The sequence below is a fragment of the Stenella coeruleoalba genome, assembly GCF_951394435.1.
Source record: "Stenella coeruleoalba genome assembly, chromosome: 9".
Taxonomy (NCBI): Eukaryota; Metazoa; Chordata; class Mammalia; order Artiodactyla; family Delphinidae; genus Stenella; species Stenella coeruleoalba.
Window position 1 is genome coordinate 104975749 of NC_137155.1, and position 17983 is coordinate 104993731.

At 55.0% G+C, this 17983-nt stretch overlaps 1 protein-coding gene across 1 annotated transcript in view; it reads right to left on the minus strand.

The window, feature by feature from the left end:
* Window positions 1-16173: 16173 nt before the first annotated feature.
* The window catches only part of VIPR2 (vasoactive intestinal peptide receptor 2), a 69612-nt gene continuing 67802 nt past the window's right edge, over window positions 16174-17983 (minus strand). Inside the window, exon 11 of the mRNA XM_079931684.1 lies at window positions 16174-16971. Within this exon, the coding sequence (XP_079787810.1) occupies window positions 16795-16971 (177 nt within the window). The 3' untranslated portion in view covers window positions 16174-16794. The remainder of the gene's footprint in view (window positions 16972-17983) is intronic.

The window sequence follows — 17983 nt, forward strand, 5'->3', positions numbered from 1 at the left end:
AAGGAATGAAAAGGCCGCGAGGCCAAGGGCCTAGGTTCCAAGAAGGCCCCCGAGGGGCTCTGCCTGCCCATTGGGACCGAGACTCTCCATGCCCACCCCGTCCAGCTTACGGAGTGCGGCCCCTTAGGATGGCTGTTCACATCCAGGTGGCTGTGACCGGTCACCCCAAAGCCATGGACTGGCCTCCTGGGGCTGCTGCCCTCCCTGCTGGCCGTCCCCAGTGGCGGGAGAGTGGCCCCTCCCGGCTTCCAGTGACTGTCTTTTTGGACATGGTTGGGAAATCCGTATCTCCGAAGGGGATGTGGCTTTTGAAGTGCGTTGGGGTGCATTTGGCATCTGTCCTGGTGAATATGCTGAGTGCTCGGTCAGCTCGTGGGGCTTCCAGCCGTGAGCCTGATCCCCTAGAGGCAGCTTCACCCCGGCCTAGACGTGCTCGGATCCTGATCTGTGAAATCAGGTCGCTGGCTGTCCACACCTGACTTCCTTTTTTTAAAAAAGATATTTATTTGTGTATTTATTTTGCAGCTCTGGGTCTTCGTTGCTGCACACAGGCTTTCGATCTTCGTTGCGGCATGCAGGTTCTTTTCGTTGCGGCATGCGGCATCTTTAGTGTGGCGTGGGAACGCAGTTGCAGCATGTGGGATCTAGTTCCCCGAGCAGGAATTGAACCTGGGCCCCCTGCATTGGGAGTGCAGAGTCTTAGCCACTGGACCACCAGGGAAGTCCCCTCACCTGACTTCTTGAGGGAAGTCATCTTACCTCTCTGCCCACTGCATGTCCCTGTCTGCCGTCCCCAGCCTGGAAGACCCCCGGGGCAGATGCCCCGGCTCTCAGACTTCAAACACAGGAGGGGAGGGAACAAAAGGCCAAGACGGTGTTTGTGCCTAAATTAGGGCCTAGCAGCGCGTCAGGCCAGCCTTTCTGGTCATTAATACCAGCCTCTGTCGTCACAGGCACCCTGGGCCCTAAAAGAGGCCATGCTCAGGTGACGTCCACGCCATGTGTCGACCGAGGGGACATTGGAACAGTGGCCCCGTGGGCTGCCGGCAGCTTGGTATAATTAGCAGTGTGTGACGCACCTGCCCGGTGAGTGCACATCCCAGGTCCCGGGGTCCCCGAGGACCCCAGTCAGTCACACTGCTGACCATGCCAAGATGTTCTGGTCACTTACGAGCCAGCTCCAACACCCTGCCCAGAGGTGCATGTGTGCGCACGCCTGTGCCTTGCTGGGGCTCCCAGAGCCCTTTGTCTCCCGCTCGTGGGCAGAGCTAGACTCTTCGTGTGCTCCAACGTGGTGACCACTGAACGACTGGTTTTCTGAATAAGAGCTCCTCTTAGATAATCTGGCCCTTGAGCAGGTTCTGTCTAGACGGCTTTGGGGGAAGTGACCAACCTTCCTGCCTGGGTTTAACGGCTTTTCCCATGTTTGAACCCTGCTTGGTTCCAGGGACTTTCATGGTTCCCTTTGTATGGATTTGTACATGTGGACGTGTGTGTGTGTGTGTGTGTGTGTGTGTCTTATCTGAGGTCGGCTGCTGGGCAAGGCCCCGAGTTGTACCTTCATTATGGGGCACCTGATGAGCCTCCCCCAACCCGGGTTTCTTTCTGACACCAGCGACACGCAGACTTCCTGAGGGAAGTAGCAGCGTGATTGCTTTGGCCTGTTTTCTGTCTTGTTCCAACACTCGGTTCTTGTAGGAAGCATGGATTTAAATGGCGTTTAGACAGTGCGTTGGCGTCTGCTCTCAGGCCTGGGGGCTCCTCCTGGTCTGGTTGTGCTCCTGTCCCCTCTGCACAGGGGATGTGATGACGCCCCCTGCGTGGAGCTGACGGGCAAGTTTAATGAAGTAATTCACCTTCCACGTGGGGCGTTTAGCACGGTTCCTGGCGCGTGGTAAGAACTGAATAAATGTGAGCCTTATTCTGAGTCAGTTCTGAGGGACAGCTGAGTGCCTGGATAAGTGATGGTTGAGTAACATGGGTAAGTGATGGTTGAGTATGGTTACTTACTGTGAAAAAGTGCAAGTCAGGATCCCCTGGCATGTTCTGGCTTGGGGTCGTGAATGAGAAATCTGCTCATGAAGTCAAAAACAATCCAGAGTTTGGGTGTTGCCACAGCAACAGAAGAGCAAACATTGACCCAGAAATGGGGGAAAGTCTAAGATAACTTTGTCCTTTGAAGGCACCTCTGCTGGCCCCCTGGGAGGGGAGCTGTTGTCTGGGGACGTTCCTTGTCGGCTCCTCTGGACGGACCCTCACCATCTTTAGCAAGTGTCATCGAATAGTCTTTTCTTCAACACTTGCTTTAAGTAATTTTTATGCACCATCCCTCTCTTGTTCTCTGTCTCTATCTGTCTCTGTCTCTGTCTCTCTCTTTCTGGGACTCCAGCTGCACATCTGTAAACCATATGATATTGTCCATAGGTCATTTGGGCTTTCTTCCTTTTATTTTTATAGCTTTTTAAAATATGATTTTTAAAAAATTAATTAACTATTTATTTATTTTTGGCTGCGTTGGGTCTTCGTTGCTGCACGCGGGCTTTCTCTAGTTGTGGCGAGCAGGGTGTACTCTTCGTTGTGGTGCGCAGGCTTCTGGTTGCGGTGGCTTCTCTTGTTGTGGAGCATGGGATCTAGGCGCGCGGGCTCAGTAGTTGTGGTGCACGGGCTTAGTTGCTCTGTGACATGTGGGATCTTCCCAGACCAGGGCTCGAACCCGTGTCCTCTGCATTGGCAGGCAGATTCTTAACCACTGCGCCACCAGGGAAGCCCTTTCTTCATTTTTAAATAAATCTTTTTTATTGACCTGTTTTCAAATTCACCAATATTTTATTTTGATATGTTTAATCTAATGTTGATCCCAATCAATGAATTTTTTATTTTAGACACCATATTTTTCATGTCTAGAATATCGTTTTAGAAAAGTTTCTAAATCTCTTCTGAAATTTCCTGCTCATTGTGTCTATCTTTTTCCTGTAGAATCTTTAACACGTTTATCACAGTTATTTTAAAGCCCCCTTTTACTAGTTAGAACCTCTGAGTCATTGGTGAGTTTCCTATTGACTGAATTTTTTTTTTTTTTTTTTTTTTGACGTATGCGGGCCTCTCACTGTCGTGGCTTCTCCCGTTGCGGAGCATAGGTTCCGGACGCGCAGGCTCAGCGGCCATGGCTCATGGGCCCAGCCGCTCCGCGGCATGTGGGATCTTCCCGGACCGGGGCACGAACCCGCGTCCCCTGCATCGGCAGGCGGACTCTCAACCACTGCGCCACCAGGGAAGCCCTTGACTGACTTTTAACTATAAGTCACATGTTCCTGTTTCTGCAGGAACTTTTGGGTTGTTTACTTGGCATTGTGAGGGACACCTCCTGGAGGCTGGCTTCTCTGAACTTCTTGGAAGAGTGCTGGGCTGTGCTCTGGAGGGTCTTGAACTTGTGGAGGCTGGCTTCACAGCCCGCTAGGACAGATCTATTTTAGTTTCCCCTTGGTTCGAGCACCGCTTGGTCATCTTTGCTGTGAGGCGTGTTTCTCCCAGGGTTTCAGTGGGGAGTGAGCGCCCAGCCTCTGAGCTTGGTGAGACTCGGATCCACACCCCGTGGCCCCAGCGGAGGTGCCGTCCACTCAGCTCTCCAGGTCTCTAGGGCCCCTTCTCCCCCGCCCCGCGGGGTCCTCCCTGTTGTGCAGGTCAGGGCTCAGCAAGGGTCTGAGAGAACTAAACTCAGACTTGGGGGCTCCTCACCCTTCTCTCCTCCAGAATCCCCTCGATTTCCATCGGCCTTGGAAGCCCTTTAGACAGGGTTCCCTTCATCCCGGCTCTTCCCCGCACGCCGGGGCCCCCTCTTTCAGCTGTTTGGAGCCCTGAGACCACAGCGGAAATGGCCCTGAGCTTGCCTCTTCCAGGCCGCCCAGCAGAAGCGTGAGGCAGGGCGTTCTGGGCCCAGCCGTCCCCGCGGGGTTGCACGTGTCCGTGGCTGTAAGAAGAGCCTGGAGAGGGCAAGGGAGCCACCCCGCGGAGCCCACGACGCAGACCCATGGAATCTGAGCAAATAAAGCAACTGTTTACGCCAGCCGCTTTTGGGTGCTGTGCTTGGCAGCAGTAGGTAAGCGACATACACCTAGAGGGAACGTAGTCAGTAGATCCTAAGATGCGCGTGTGAACGTCTTAACGTTTTCAGAGTCATGATGTGTTTTATCATTCATAGCAAGCGTGTCATAGTTTATCAGCAGTGATCAGTTGTTCTTTCTTACTTAGTACATAAACTGGTCATAGGTTTTCAAACAATGGCTTCTTAGAGTCAATGAGATACAGTGCATTTGGAAAAACTGGACTAAAGACAGAGAGCTTGTTGACTGCTGGACTTCAGGGCTTAGTGTGGACAGCGAGTCTTCAGGAAGGAGTCCAGGACCCCCACAATGAAGCAACATGTCGCTGTGTGTACACAGGCATGTGTGATACTGTGCGTGAATAACCCACTGATACGAGATGAAGGAAAATCCCTTAAACCACCGGACCGTCCCTCCTCTTACCTTCCGATGTCTCAGAGGCAGTGTCTGGGGACTCAGTTCAGGAAGTTGGGATCTCCGTCATTTCTCGAGGCAGACCAATCAATTACACTGGTTTCTTCACTTCGATGGCCTGAGATGTCAGAGAACTTATTCTGAAAACGCAGTAGTGTGGGAAAAAAAGGCAGGGAATGAAATGGGATTTGAAAGAGGAAAGCAATGCGTTGTTTAGGGCCAAGACAACCGTGCGTAAATCTCAAAGAGAAAATGCTAATGTTGGTAATTCTGTTGTTAATATTTAAAGTACGCTCCTTCTACTAAGAATAATAGAAACTTCTGTATTAAGAACGGCACCGAACACTTGTATCAGCTCTGGCTCCTCCTGGCCCTGAGGTGAGCCTTCCCTGTCAGCTGGTGTAAATGTAAACTGTCTCCACAAGGCAAACGTCCACTCTCACTGTGGGAGAAACAGATTAGCTGATGGAAGAGAAATGCCAAATTAAAGGCATTTGTATCCCAGATTAGCAGCATATGTTAAAAAATGATGTCCCCAGTTAATTTTTCCGCGGCCTGGAAATGAGGTTTCTAATTTACACAGTAGTTTTTTTAAGCATTGGAGAGTTTTCTGATTATGGGAAGTAAAGTACGTTAGAATTTCAGAATATTAACATTGGAAGGGGAATCTCTTCTACAACAGCCCCATTTGACTGTCTTGGTGAGAAACCTACCATTTCATTATATAACCAGACTTCTTTACTAAGCTGATTGTTTTCTTTGTAATTGTAACTTATTTTTAAAACAGTTTACTATCTGTTTTTCTGTTATAAAAATAATTCATGCTCATAAGTATAGAAGGTTTAGAACGGCAGAGAGAAGAGAAGAGGCCACAGGAGAGGCGGCCTGACAGTGCTGGGTTCGCAGCTGGGCGTGGTGTGCGCTGTGTCCCGCACAGCCCCTCTGGGCTTCTCACAATGGCGCCCGTAGGACCATGTGCACTGATCTGTCTTCACACTTGACACCACAACTTAAACATTTCCCTCTTACTACACGCTTGCTCTGAACCTTCTCTTTAACAGCCCTACACACTTGTTGGTGCTGTGGGCTGAATGTCTGTGCCCCCAAATTCATATGTTGAAACCAAGCCCTCAATGCGATGGTGTCAGGAGGTGGGCCTTGGGGAGGTGGTGAGGTCAGGAGGGTGGAGCCCCCACGATGGGCTTAGAGCTCCTAGAGGAAGAGACCCCAGAGAGACCCCTGTCCCTCACCCCCCACCCCCCGTGAGGTCGCATCTGTGAACCAGGAAGAGGCCCACTACACACTGAGTCTGCTGGGCCTTGGCCTTGGCCTTCCAGCCTCCAGAACTTGGGAAGCGCCTTTCTGTGGTCTGTCACCCACTGTCCTGAGCGGACTCACACAGGTGGGTCCCACGGTGGCTTGGAGGTCCCTAGGCGGGCGATGGTTTCCTTCAACCACGGGACATTGTTTTGTGCATCTAAGGGCGATGGTGGCTGTTTCCTTCCTGAGTTGTCAGCTACAGTTTCAGCACTGAAGCACTTTTATCTTTTCCTCTGTAGCTTCTCTGTGTTGAAGTCTGAGTGGCCATGAGGGGTAGCATGGAGTCAATGTGCACTGGGCCCCGTGATGTGCCGGTCCCTCCATTTGAACACTTGCTGCTCCCACAGAGGGAGGCAGGGTTTTCCCCATTGCCGTGACTCTGGGAGCCCAAGTCATGAGCCCCGAGCAGCATAGCCTCTGAGGGGGAGGCCGGGGCCCCAGTCTGGTCCGTGTGGCTTCAGAGCTGCTCTGATGGACATGCCCCCTCGGCCCACAGGGTGGCCCAGTCTCCGTCTGGGGGCAGCCCGGCGTCTCTGCTTCCCCCCAGCAAGGACCCTGGCTGCTGTCTCCAGCTCAGCGCCTCATTCCCCTCCGAGCTCCAGGCCGCCGGCCGTTCAGGCTGGGGCACGACCCAGAGCAGGCCCAGCCTCTCAGTGCTGCTCCTTTGGTCACTGGCTCCCTGGAGGCCTGCTCGGTCCTAGTCTTTGAGGGGAAAGAAAGTTTGTTTGTGAGTAAAACCATTTGTTCCTGGCTTTACGCATTATCGCCTCAGCAGTGATGTGTGTTGGGTCTGTGTGTGTGCAGTGCTAATGTCCTTTTATCCCCAACCTCCTGGAGCAGCTCGGAGGGCAGGGGCCAGACAGTGGCGGGTCCCTGGGCACGTCTGTGTCCCTGGGTCCCCATCAGAGTCACAGGGGCTGAGTCGGTGGCGGTGAAGGTGGATGGCGGGTTGAGAGGTTTAATGGAGATGGCTTTTCCTCTAAATTCCTCTCCTCAAACCCTTGTTACCGCGTGCATTTCCGTCCCTGGCCCTTCGCTTATAAAATGCAAATGGGCCGCGTTACTTAGTGGGTCAGCCCCCAGCAGGGCCAGTTGCTGCCCTCGCTGAGCCTTCCGAGGGGCCTGAGGTGCGGGCCCTCCTGGGGGCCCTCGGCGCCTCCCGCACAGCCCCGGGCCGCCCCCAAGGAGCAGGAGGGAGGTGCAGGTGGGCCTGGGGCTGGGGACCAGGACGTGGGCGCGGTGAGCACCTGCGTGTTTCCACACCATCGTTACGTCACTGAAGGTTTAGAGAAGTTCCTTGCAAAATAAGCCACGTAAATATTGTGGAGGTCACGTTTTCCAATCCCAAACCTAGGATCTTTTTGCAAATACCGTGGATGATGTGGGCTCTTGACAGGTGCTGGTGGAGGGCACTTCGAGAAGGACCGCGGAGGGGCCGGGCCTGGGAAGCGGGTCAGGGCCTGGAGGCTTGGGGTGCAGGTGCGGACGGACTGGGGCGCCGGGGCTCCCGGGCTGGCCCAGGGCGGGGAGGGGCCGCGGGGTGGCGGGAGATGGGTGGGGCTTGCTGATTTCTGGGGCGAGTTCTCCCCGCTGAGCAGGTTTCAGGCCACGGCATCCTGCCCCGACAGCTGGGGTGGGAGGAGAGGAGCGCGGCGGGTGACTCAGCCATCAACACTGGAAACAGCGTTCACGCAGCACCGCTGTTAACCTAAGTGCCTTGCCCTTGATGATCTGGCTCCTTTGTCTGCAAACTGGAGCCGCGTCCCAGTCTTTCGTGCACTTACTCTTGCAGGCGAGCGTCAGATTTGTTTTGTCCAGCCTGCAGGAGTGGCGCCCCTCTGGCCTTTTGTTTGGAATTACGCCGTTAGATTTATTAGGTTCTGGTTGATGTCTTTTAAAATATAGAGCCTGCCGAACTGGGAATGTTCCACCTCTTTTTAAATGATGCTCAGTTAAAGTGCATCTTTTTTACCAGCTTGTCCAGGGCCAGAGAGACCAAGGCAGATGGGGCGCCTGTAGATGAACTGAGACGACGCCCCAGAACCCCATGGATGCAGAAGCAGAGGCGGTGATCAAGCCCGGCCCCCAGGGCGAGTCCTCAGGGTTCTGTTCCCCCCGCTCCAGCCAGGCCGCCCCTACTCTGGCCCTTCAAAGCCTTCAGGTGCCTCATCTACTCACCACTGTGTGCAGACAGGCAGTGCCGGGTGTGCTGTGACTTTGACAGATTTATAAGGAACTGGCTTAAGAGTCCCCCGGATCTTTATTCCCTGGAAAGATCTAATAGGGCCAGTGTCTAGGAATTCTGTGACTGAGTTAAGGTTTTCTACTTCCAAGCAGAGAGAAAGCTAGCAGGTCAACGTCTAGGGATCCTTTGGATGTTGCCCTTCACTGGAAATAGAAGGAGCAGGAGACCCTTGGCCCGTTTGTTTCTCTGTGTCCCAAAGTATCTGCCTCCTGGGTTTACAAGTCCTGATGACAAGGGCAGAGAGGGGTGACTTCTAACTTGGGCCAGATGCCTACACACTTCTGTAGGCGGCATGCGGCCTCGGCCACCGCCAGCAAATCAACAGGGAGCAAGTTAATAGGGGCCTGCTTTCTGCAGTGACGCCTCAGTTCGGAGGGTGCAGAGGTGACCAAGACATCACTTGTCCCAGGAGACTTAGAGTCCAGCGGAAAACGGGACTAGAGTGTTCATGACGGCGAGAGCCCCCGAAGGGGGTGAAGGCCCTGGAAGGTGCTGGTGGGCACAGCGTGAGCCGAGCTGCACTTCAGGAAGGTCACCCTGCGGCTGGTTTGGGGAAGAATATGGGGGGAGAAGGTTCACGGAGAGACCAGCTAAGAAGCTGCTGGTTAACACCCACAAAATGAGGCTGTAAACGAGGGGATGGGGTAGGGTAGGTGGTGGCTGGAGCCGACGAGACGCCCTGATGACCTGGCTGTGAGGACGGGGTGATTCCAGGGCTTCTGCGTGAAAGTGTAAGGGGACAAACCGATTTGGGAGGAAGACACTAATCTGTTCTTCTCATGAAGTAGAAGCTTAGGTCACTGATTTTCCTAATTTTCTTTTTTTTCTATCTGTATTTCAAGTTATAAAATTTCCGCCAAGGATTGCTTTAGTTCAGTCCTACAAATTTTGATACATTGTATTTTTGTTATCATTCAGTTCAAAATATTTTATAATTTCCCTTGTGATTTCTTCTCAGATCTATTTAGACATGTGTTGTTTAACTTTTCATACTGGATATTTTCTAGTTAACTTTTATTATCAACTTCTAGCTTAATTTCGTACAGAGAACCTGCTCTGTATGGTTTTATTTCTGTGAAGTTTGTCTAGACTTTCATGTGGTCTATTTGGTGAGCATTCCATGTGCACTAGAAAAATACACAATCTGCAGTTGTTGGCTGACGTGTTCTATATATGTTCCATATGTATATGTTCTGTATATATGTTCTACATATGTAGATATGTTCTATGTGTGTTCTTTACATGTGTTCTCTATGTGTTTTGTGTGTTATATATGTTCTCTCTATGTATATGTTCTATATATGTTGATTAGGCCAAGTTGGGTGATATTTTTGGTTAATGTTTTGTTCACACTTTCTGTATCAATGACTTTTTGGCAGGCTTGTTCTATCAGTCACAGAGAAGTGTGTTTAAATCTCCAGTTATGGTGATAGATGCGTCTATTTCTTCTGTTAGTTCTGTCCATTGCCTCGTGTGTCTGAAGCTCTGTCCCCAGGTGCTGGCACACTTAGGACTATTACGTCTTCCTGATGAATCGACCCTTCATCACCGTGAAGGGGAAGAAGATGTGGGTGTACAGGGGATGATGTCGGATGTGCAAGTGGAAACTTGAGGTTGGATCTCAGGAAGAGACACCGAGCCATAAGGGAAGACACACCTGTCTCTGCTTTGTAAGTGACCCCACCTGTGCGAGATGAGCTGGCCGTTTCCTTTCCCCAGTTTGTTTGATCGAAACATGGCTGTTGTAAACTTTATCCCTAAATACCCTTGCTAGGTGAGTAACTGGACCATGCAATTTGTGTCGCACTATTAATGGTTTGCTTGATCGAGTTCATTACTGCAGGGGTGCACGGTGGTGGGAACTGCAGCTGACCATCCCTGAGGGCTACCTCTGATGGCCTCTCAGATTATGCAGCTGTTTCCTTCCCAGGATTCTGGCCTCTTTGAAGAGCACCCAGCGGCTCCTGGCTGACGTGGTGAGGCTTCCCACCTGTGCCTTCCATCTCAGTCTCCTCGCTGTGGTCCAGTCGCAACATCTAATCGCTCTGGAATGACTGAATGTTGCTGTTGTTTCTCTTTGACATTGATATCATAAATAACAGCGTGACGACTATTCTTGCACATGAATCGTGTGCACAACTGAATACTTAAATGGGAAAAATTCCTAGAAATGGAATTACTGGGCCAAATGAAATGAACATTTTAAAGTTAGAATATCTTTAAGTTTATAGAGTAAATATGGAATAATAACATGCTATATGATATGAGTTGTATTGTATTATGATAATGCTATGGCATAATAAAGCCGCTAGATATAAAGTTTGTGATGCCACACCACATAATACAGCTGTAGCCTCTGAACAGTGCCATTTTTACAGGCAATTACGGCATCCAGCTTTTTATTTTACTTATGGGGAGTGTAACCTTTTCCTCATCCTTTCTGTCTTTTATAATTTTTGACCATTGATTATCTGTTTCTGTTAGTCGGTTTTCTAAGTGTTGATACTTTTCTTACTTAGAAGCTCCTTGTGGGGAGATGGAGTTTCTGCCACAAGAAGAAGTCGGGACTGGCTGACACTCATTTAGCTCTTACTGGCATCAGGCTGGTTCTAGGGCATCTGCAGTGGACACAGTCTGTCCCCACAGAGGTCATGAGGCTGGGAGTGGGCTCGGGGCCCAGCCTGCCAGTCCCCCCACACCCAGGCTGTAGCTCGGAGGCAGCCGCATCAGCACACAAGCACAGCGGTCCTCGTCCCGTGTGGGAGGAGCCAGAGCGCGCCCCTCACGTGCCTGTCAGGAAGTGCTCCCTACGTTGGCCCCTTGCTGGTCAGCTGGAGGGAGGTGGGCCTGGGGGAGGTCCCCGGATGACGGAGGGAGTGGGCTTGGGCACCCGTCCTATCCCGGCTCCTCTGAGAGCCAAGGGCCAGAACGGGGCTGCCGGGGGGCAAACGCCGTCCCCGCCATGATGGCCTGGACCCCTGCACCATCCGGAGGGGGCGTAGAGGGGGCCGAGGCTTGGGTGAGTCCCAGCCCATCGGGAACTTTGCTCAGATGACATCACAGTCAAACGCCACTGGGACACCATTCACTCTTCTGGTATATTTTGCAAACAAGCGTCCTTTCAACTTGCTCTTAAACATTATTTAGAAAACATTCTCGGAGATGCTTCCCCAGCCCCGGGTGGGCAGACGGAGACATGAGGTCACCTGCCCTCCCGCTCCTGGGGGGCGCCTGCCGCAGGGTCACCCTGCGCTTCCGAGGGATAAAGGTGCCCCCTGACCCGGGACTGAGCAGGTGCCGTGGGGAACGTCCTCCTTTCCTGGTCACCCTCTTGACGGCCCACCACGGTGCCTTCAGGATCAGCGGGGGGGCACGTGACGCCTCCCAGCAGCCCTCTCGCTGACCCAGGTTCAGTTACCAGGCAGCCTCGAGTGTCTCCGGCAGGACAGGCCGGGCTTGGTCTAGCCCTCGCTGGTCTGGTGGGCAAGCTGCCCACTGGTCTCCACGGGGGCCTCATCAGTGTGGGGACAGGGCCGGGGGGCGTGAGCAGGGATGGGAGGGCCCTGGAAGCAGGCGGGGCAGGTGGAGGCGCTGGGGCATTTAGGGGAACCTGCCCCGCGTCCTCTCCTCCCCCGCTCCTGTTCTGCAGGGAAGATGGCGGAAGCCCAGGTTATTCAAGAAATTTGCCCGAAGCCGCAGAGGAGGGTGACATCCTGCGTCCTGAGCCCTGGCGTTTCTGGAGCAGCTGGGACATTGTAGAGGCAGCTTGGCAGAGGCCACTCACATCATCTGATTTCAGGTCTGCCCGAAGGTGACCCCGCACAGACGCTGAAGAAGCTCAAGGCCCCCTCACTTGTCTTTCTCATTCCCTGCTGAGTTTTCACCCTGGGCGGGGCCTGGGGACCAGAGCAAGGGGCTGGGCACACAGGGGGGCTGGTGCTTTATGGATATCCCACCTGACACAGAGCCTAGGCAGCTTGCAGTGACCGGCATGCCGCGGGCTGCTGAGGGCGGGGCTGCCCTGGGCCAGCTCGGCCCGTTTACCCCGTGGCCTCAGCCAAAGGCGCTCCCTCCTGGGCTGTGGCCTCCCTCTGCCGTTGCAAGGCTGTCGTCAGGCCGGCGAGGCTGGGAGCCAAGGTCCGGGGGCGGCATGGGGCCACGTGGGGTGGGGGTCGGTGGCATCACCGACAGTCTGCTTTGACCCCTGCTCCAAGCGCTGCAAGGGCACGGGCCAGCAGGTGAATGCCAGGAGAGGTGGCCCCAGGATGCGCTTTCCAACTGCCCGGCTGGTGGTCACAGAGTGGACACCCAGTCATGGTTCTTGAGCACGAGCCTGGCTCCGGCCTCACAGATTTTCTCAGCAGCGGCCAGTTGGGCACAGGGTGTGGGGCTGCTGAACCCTCACAGCCTTGCGTTCGGGCCACAGCTGTCCCCACCCGCCACCTCTCCTGTGGGCTTGAAGCCCCTCACTGCCTCTGCCCTGCACTCTGACCCTTCTTTCCCCTCCTGAGCTCTCGGCGTTGTTGTCCGCAAAGCCCTGCATGGTCTCACGGCCAGATGGACGGCCAGATGGACAAATGGAGGGATGGAGAAGGAGACACAATGCAGACCTGCTGCGGTCGAGGACCGTGAGCCACAGCGAAGTCCATGAAGGTAATTTAAGTAACTTGGGTCCCTCTCTACTTTCTTTCTTTTTTTTTTTTTTTTTTTGCTGTATGTGGGCCTCTCACTGTTGTGGCCTCTCCCGTTGTGGAGCACAGGCTGCGGACATGCAGGTTCAGCGGCCATGGCTCATGGGCCCAGTCGCTCCGCGGCATGTGGGATCTTCCCGGACCGGGGCACGAACCCGCATCCCCTGCATCGGCAGGTGGACTCTCAGCCACTGCGCCACCAGGGAAGCCCCCTCTCTACCTTCTGTACCAGTGGGTGCCTGGTGCCTTCGGTAACTCCCGAGCTCCCTTTCCCTGCACCCCTGTTCTGCTCACGGACGTGCTATCTGCAGCGCTGCTCTGTTAAGTTGCCCATCGCCCCCCCAAGAGTAAACGCTCTCCGCCCCCCTCCTCTTCCTTCAGCTTCTCCATCCCCCAGCCTTAAGCCTGTCTGACAAGGAGGGACTCTCTTCGGTTGTGGGTGGGGAGGGAAGACAGCCAAAACCCTTTCCAAAGGCCCCGGGGAGGCGGCCGGGGCTGCTTCCGGAAACGCCTAGTCCAGCATTCATGAGTGTGTTTCATGCGCGCACAGAGACTGGGACTAAACTTACAGAGCTGGGGCTCCTACAGAGCCCAGAACAGATGGTACGTGGGTTTTCACAGCAGGCTGAGAGGTCTGGGAGAACACATGTGCCCATGCATGTGAAAGTCTGCAGTGATGAGTCACATTATGACGGGTTTTAGTATATTGTGTGCCTTTAAATCTGAATGAATTGTAATTATTTTTGTGATGACTTGAAAATCACAAATTTTGCATATTATAGACTCATGATTATAATGATTAAAACCAGGAAAGCTTGTGTTTTTCAGGTGTATTGAGTTCACTTGCTGCTTCTTATACTTTGCTATCTATAGCATTCAGCATATAAGGATTTGTAAAGTCCTAAATCTCCAAAAGAGAAATTGGTGCTACTTGGCCTCATTATTTTGTAATTATATTCCAATAGTTTATTTCGCCCTGTTGGTCCTTCAGTGTCAGGGGTTGAATATAATGAATATAAGTAGCTTTAACCAAGATCCCAGTGACAGCTCTGGGGTCATTGTTGGCGCTGAGGCCTGCTATCCAGGGCTCAGTCCGGGACGCCCCTGGGCAGGGGTGGTGGGACTGCTGTCACGAGTGGGGGCCCCCACCACCTGTGCCTGCTCCACTTTCCTCATTAAACCTTTAGAGAAGATAATGGAAGTGACAGGCCCTTTTCTCTCCATCTTGCAAAGAACACTCTTCAGTATAAACGATGCCCTAAATCCTTTGTGACGTCCCCAAGCTAAGCAGGTCCCCAACCTCTTACAGGGCCCGGTGGTCGGCGATGCAAACAGATGACGATGACACACCGCCCACGACCTCTGCGGAGTCCTGTCCCCATTTCCACGAATAAGGAAGTTAATCTGTAAACTTTCAGCAGGACCTGCATCCAGGTGGGGCAGCTGACTGGAGAAGCAGGGGCCTGGCTACCTGACGTCTACGTCCGTGGGTCAGGCTGAGGCTCAGAACTAAAGAGAAAGCTCTCTGTAAAGAAGAGACGCTCGCTGTCTCCAAGACTAAAGACAGCAGATTGGGGCGAAGAGAGATGGGAACCCCAGTGATGCTGGTGTCTACCGCAGCTTGGTGAGAGCGGCGCTGAGGCCACCTCTTCCAGGGCCGTACCCGCCCAGAGCCAAAAGCGCAGGCCCGGAACCCATTCCCACTTCCGGGACGTTGTTCTGTGGCGATGCTCCAGCACATGCAGAAGCGCTCAAACATTCATCAACGGGGGTGTGGAATAAACCAAGCGCGTCCGTGCCATGGAACTTCACGCAGCTGTTACAAGTAAAGCACATCTGTGTGCAGACAGGCAAGACCCACACAGCCCGTCTTAACTAAAAAAGCAGAAACTTCTACACAATATGACCTACTTTCCACGAAGAAAAAGAAGAAAGCGCGGGAGGGAGGGAGGGAGAGGTTTGCGTAGACGTAGAGGAAACTATTGGGAACAAGACGATTCACTCTGGATGTTTACTTCTCAAGCAGTAAGAGCCAGATGGAGGGCGAAATTCAGAGCTTTTTCACCTTCTGGGTAATATCTGCCTATAATATCTGAGGTTTGGTAACTCCTCTGTATAATTTCTCTAACCTGAAAACCTGATAAAAAGCACCATTGAAAAAACGCCATTCTTGCTAAGAAAGGAAGGTGCTTGTTGCCCGTCCCGACATCACCTATTCACTTCCCTTCCTTGCGAATGCAACGTATTCCTACCTTAAGCAAATTCTCATGAAGCTCTTTCCACCAGTGGACAGCTGACAATGTACCATCACCTGGCACCTGGGGCTCTCAGAAACTCACAGGAGGCTGGTCCGTCTGCTCATTTCTAAGTCAGCTTTTGGAGAACTTGACCTTTAGCAGTGTGCGGTATTCCTCTTGGAATGAAGCAGTTTGGTTGAACATGGAGCTTACTAGAAATAGATTTTATCTGTCTGTAGCACAAATGCAGTTAGGGGTTAGCTCCCAGAAGGCACACACACATACGTGCACATATGCAGGCACGCATGTGCTCAGCCCTGGCCCTAGTTAGCAGGTTCTCAGGTTCTGTGGAGCTGTGGGGTGGGTGTGTTGGGAGCCGCAGGTGCCCCCCGCCCCCTTGCAGGGCTGCCGGGCGCCCCGCGCATCACCCCCACCGCTGACCGGATGCTGCAAGGAGCACATCCAGGCAGGCGGCGTAAGTGCCCTGGGGAAGGTGGCTGCTTGCAAAAGCCGCAAGCTGCCACGTGCCCCGCTTCCCACCCCGCACGCCATCCAGGCTCCGCTTTAGACACGGGAAGATCTCCTCCGAATGTCCTCAGTTTGAGATCCTGGGGCCTCAGCATTTGCTGGCCAGGGTCACCCAGCGAACAGACACGAAATGGGTTTCACTCAAGCGGTCACACATGGCGGCTTGAGGACATTCCACACGCGTTTACAACATTTTATTTGGTCACCCCCTCCTCTGCTAACAGTGAGTGATATTCACTCTCCCCTCTGCTGTCAGTCAGGCCAGGCCTCCCCGTTCCAGGCCCGCGGCCTTGGCTCCCGGCAGCTGACGGACGTCCAGGTGCACATCTGACTCCCACGCTCCACCAACGGCCCCGGGCACCCTGGGAGCTGGCTCGTGCAGATCTGGTCGCAGCAAATCGCCTGAGCTGGGGAGCCGGGTTGCCGGGGGCTCCGGGTGGACGCTGCCGCTCTTTGACCAGGCTCCTCTCACAGGGGGCTTGGGTGCACACCCCAGAGGGACGCTGCAGGGCGACGGCCTCGCGGCGCCCCCCACCCCCGCCCCCGGACGTCCAGCCACCACCCCCGCCCAGCCTGGCCCTGCCTGCCAGGCCCCGCCCCCTGGAGCCAGTCATCCCGATGGCTGGCACTTGCGCTCAGGTCTGTGATGCCTCAGAACGAAGACTCTGTGGCCTCATTGTTAAAGGGGACCAGTATCATAAAGGGGTTGGAGAACCGAGTGCAGCGGCACAGAAAGAAGAGCCTGGATGGCGGTGTGAGCATGACTGTGCCAGGCGGGGCCCACCTGGGCTTGCGGGAGGGTTCCACGGAAGCCCTCAGCGGGCGCCTGTGTGTCCTGCACACAAGGGGCTGCCCTGTGGGACCTGGGGGCTGAGGCCGGCGATGTAGGTCATGCAGAGGAAGGGTGACCACGTCACTCAGGGCCAGCATCCCAGCCCAGGCCTGTGCCCCCTGAGAACAGGCACTGAGATCAGAAAATCCCCCGTTTTCTTCCACAGTCGCTGGACCCAAGTCCTGGGCTACTGCCACCTTGATCTTTCCTGGTCTCTTTGAAAATGGGTCTGTCTGCACGGCCAAACAACATAAAGCACAAAACTACGGAAATGCTGGAGTGTAACAACCGTTAGGTTTAAACCCCGGGCGGTTACAAGGTAAGCCGGTTCCACGGCGGGGATACGCCAAGCCCGCTCCAGTGGGTCCGAACCGATTCACCCCAGGCACCCCTGGCTGGGGGCTCGGGCTGCGGTGTGGAGGCACCTCTAGATGACCGAGGTCTCTGTCTGCAGGAAGGACAGGGCGCGGGAGCTGCGGGGGACCTGCAGGGTGCCCTCCGAGCCGTTCCTCGAGCCGGACAAGCTGTGCAGCCTGCAGTCCCGGCCGGAGGGCCGGCTGGGGCACAGAGTCGGCCGCCACATCCTCCCCAGCTCGCTCTGCACCTGGGGCGGGGGCGAGGGCAGGCGGGGCTCAGGCGGTGGGCAAGCTGGAACCGAGACCCCAGCTTCCCCCTAGGGCGAATGCCCGTGGATGAACGCTTCCCCTTCGGCCCTTTTCTGGGTGTGGAGGGTGTGATATCCATGGACGCGGGGCGGGGACAGACGGGCCTGGGAATGAAGAAGCGGAGAAGGATGCGGGACCAGACGAGGGACCAAGAGAAAGGAGGTCAGACTACGGAGCCCAAGGCTTCAATCCAGAGGCAGCGGCCGCTACACCGAGAGCCCGAGAGGGCTAATTCGCCTTTTCAGAAAAGACCTCCCGTGGAAGCCGGGGCCCCAGCGCTTTGCCCTACAGTCCTGGTTCTGCTCCCTGGCTCCCGGGGGGCGGGGGTGTCAGGGGGGTCCGGAAAGAACGAGGGGAGGGAGGTGCAGGAGTCGCTCAGACGACACGGGACAGGGAGGCACGGAGCACGCAGCAGACGCCGGCTCGGCCGGGGGAGCGGAGAGGGCTGGACACAGCCGGGGTGGGGCCCGGACGGGGGACCTGGGACGCCCCGGCGCAGGGGGCGGGGCCGGCTGGGAGCCAGGCGTCCCCTGCCCGCCTCCCCGCCGCCCGCGGTCCAGAGCCGGGGTTCTGGGCGCGGAGGGGTCTCCAGGCTGACCCTCCTCTATCTGAGGACTCTCTGCGCGGAGGTGCTGCTTAGGGATGGGAAACGTTTACAGAGCAGAGCCGGCGCTTTTCCTCGGCCTGGAGTTTCCTGCTACTCCCGCCGCCGATGCTGGCTGGCGCTCCCGCTTGGCAGCCCCGAATGAAGCGAGGAAAGCGATGGAGGGAGGGGACCCTGAGGACCGCGCAGGGCGACAAGGAAGACGCGCGAGGCGCCGAGCGAGCCGCTGGAGACGCAGCCGCCGCCCAGGTGAGGCGAGGTTATATGCGGGGCGCGGCAGAGGCAAAGCGGCGGGTGGGCGGGGCGCGGCCGCCGGGGGTGTGGGCTGGCTGGGGGGCGGGGCTGTC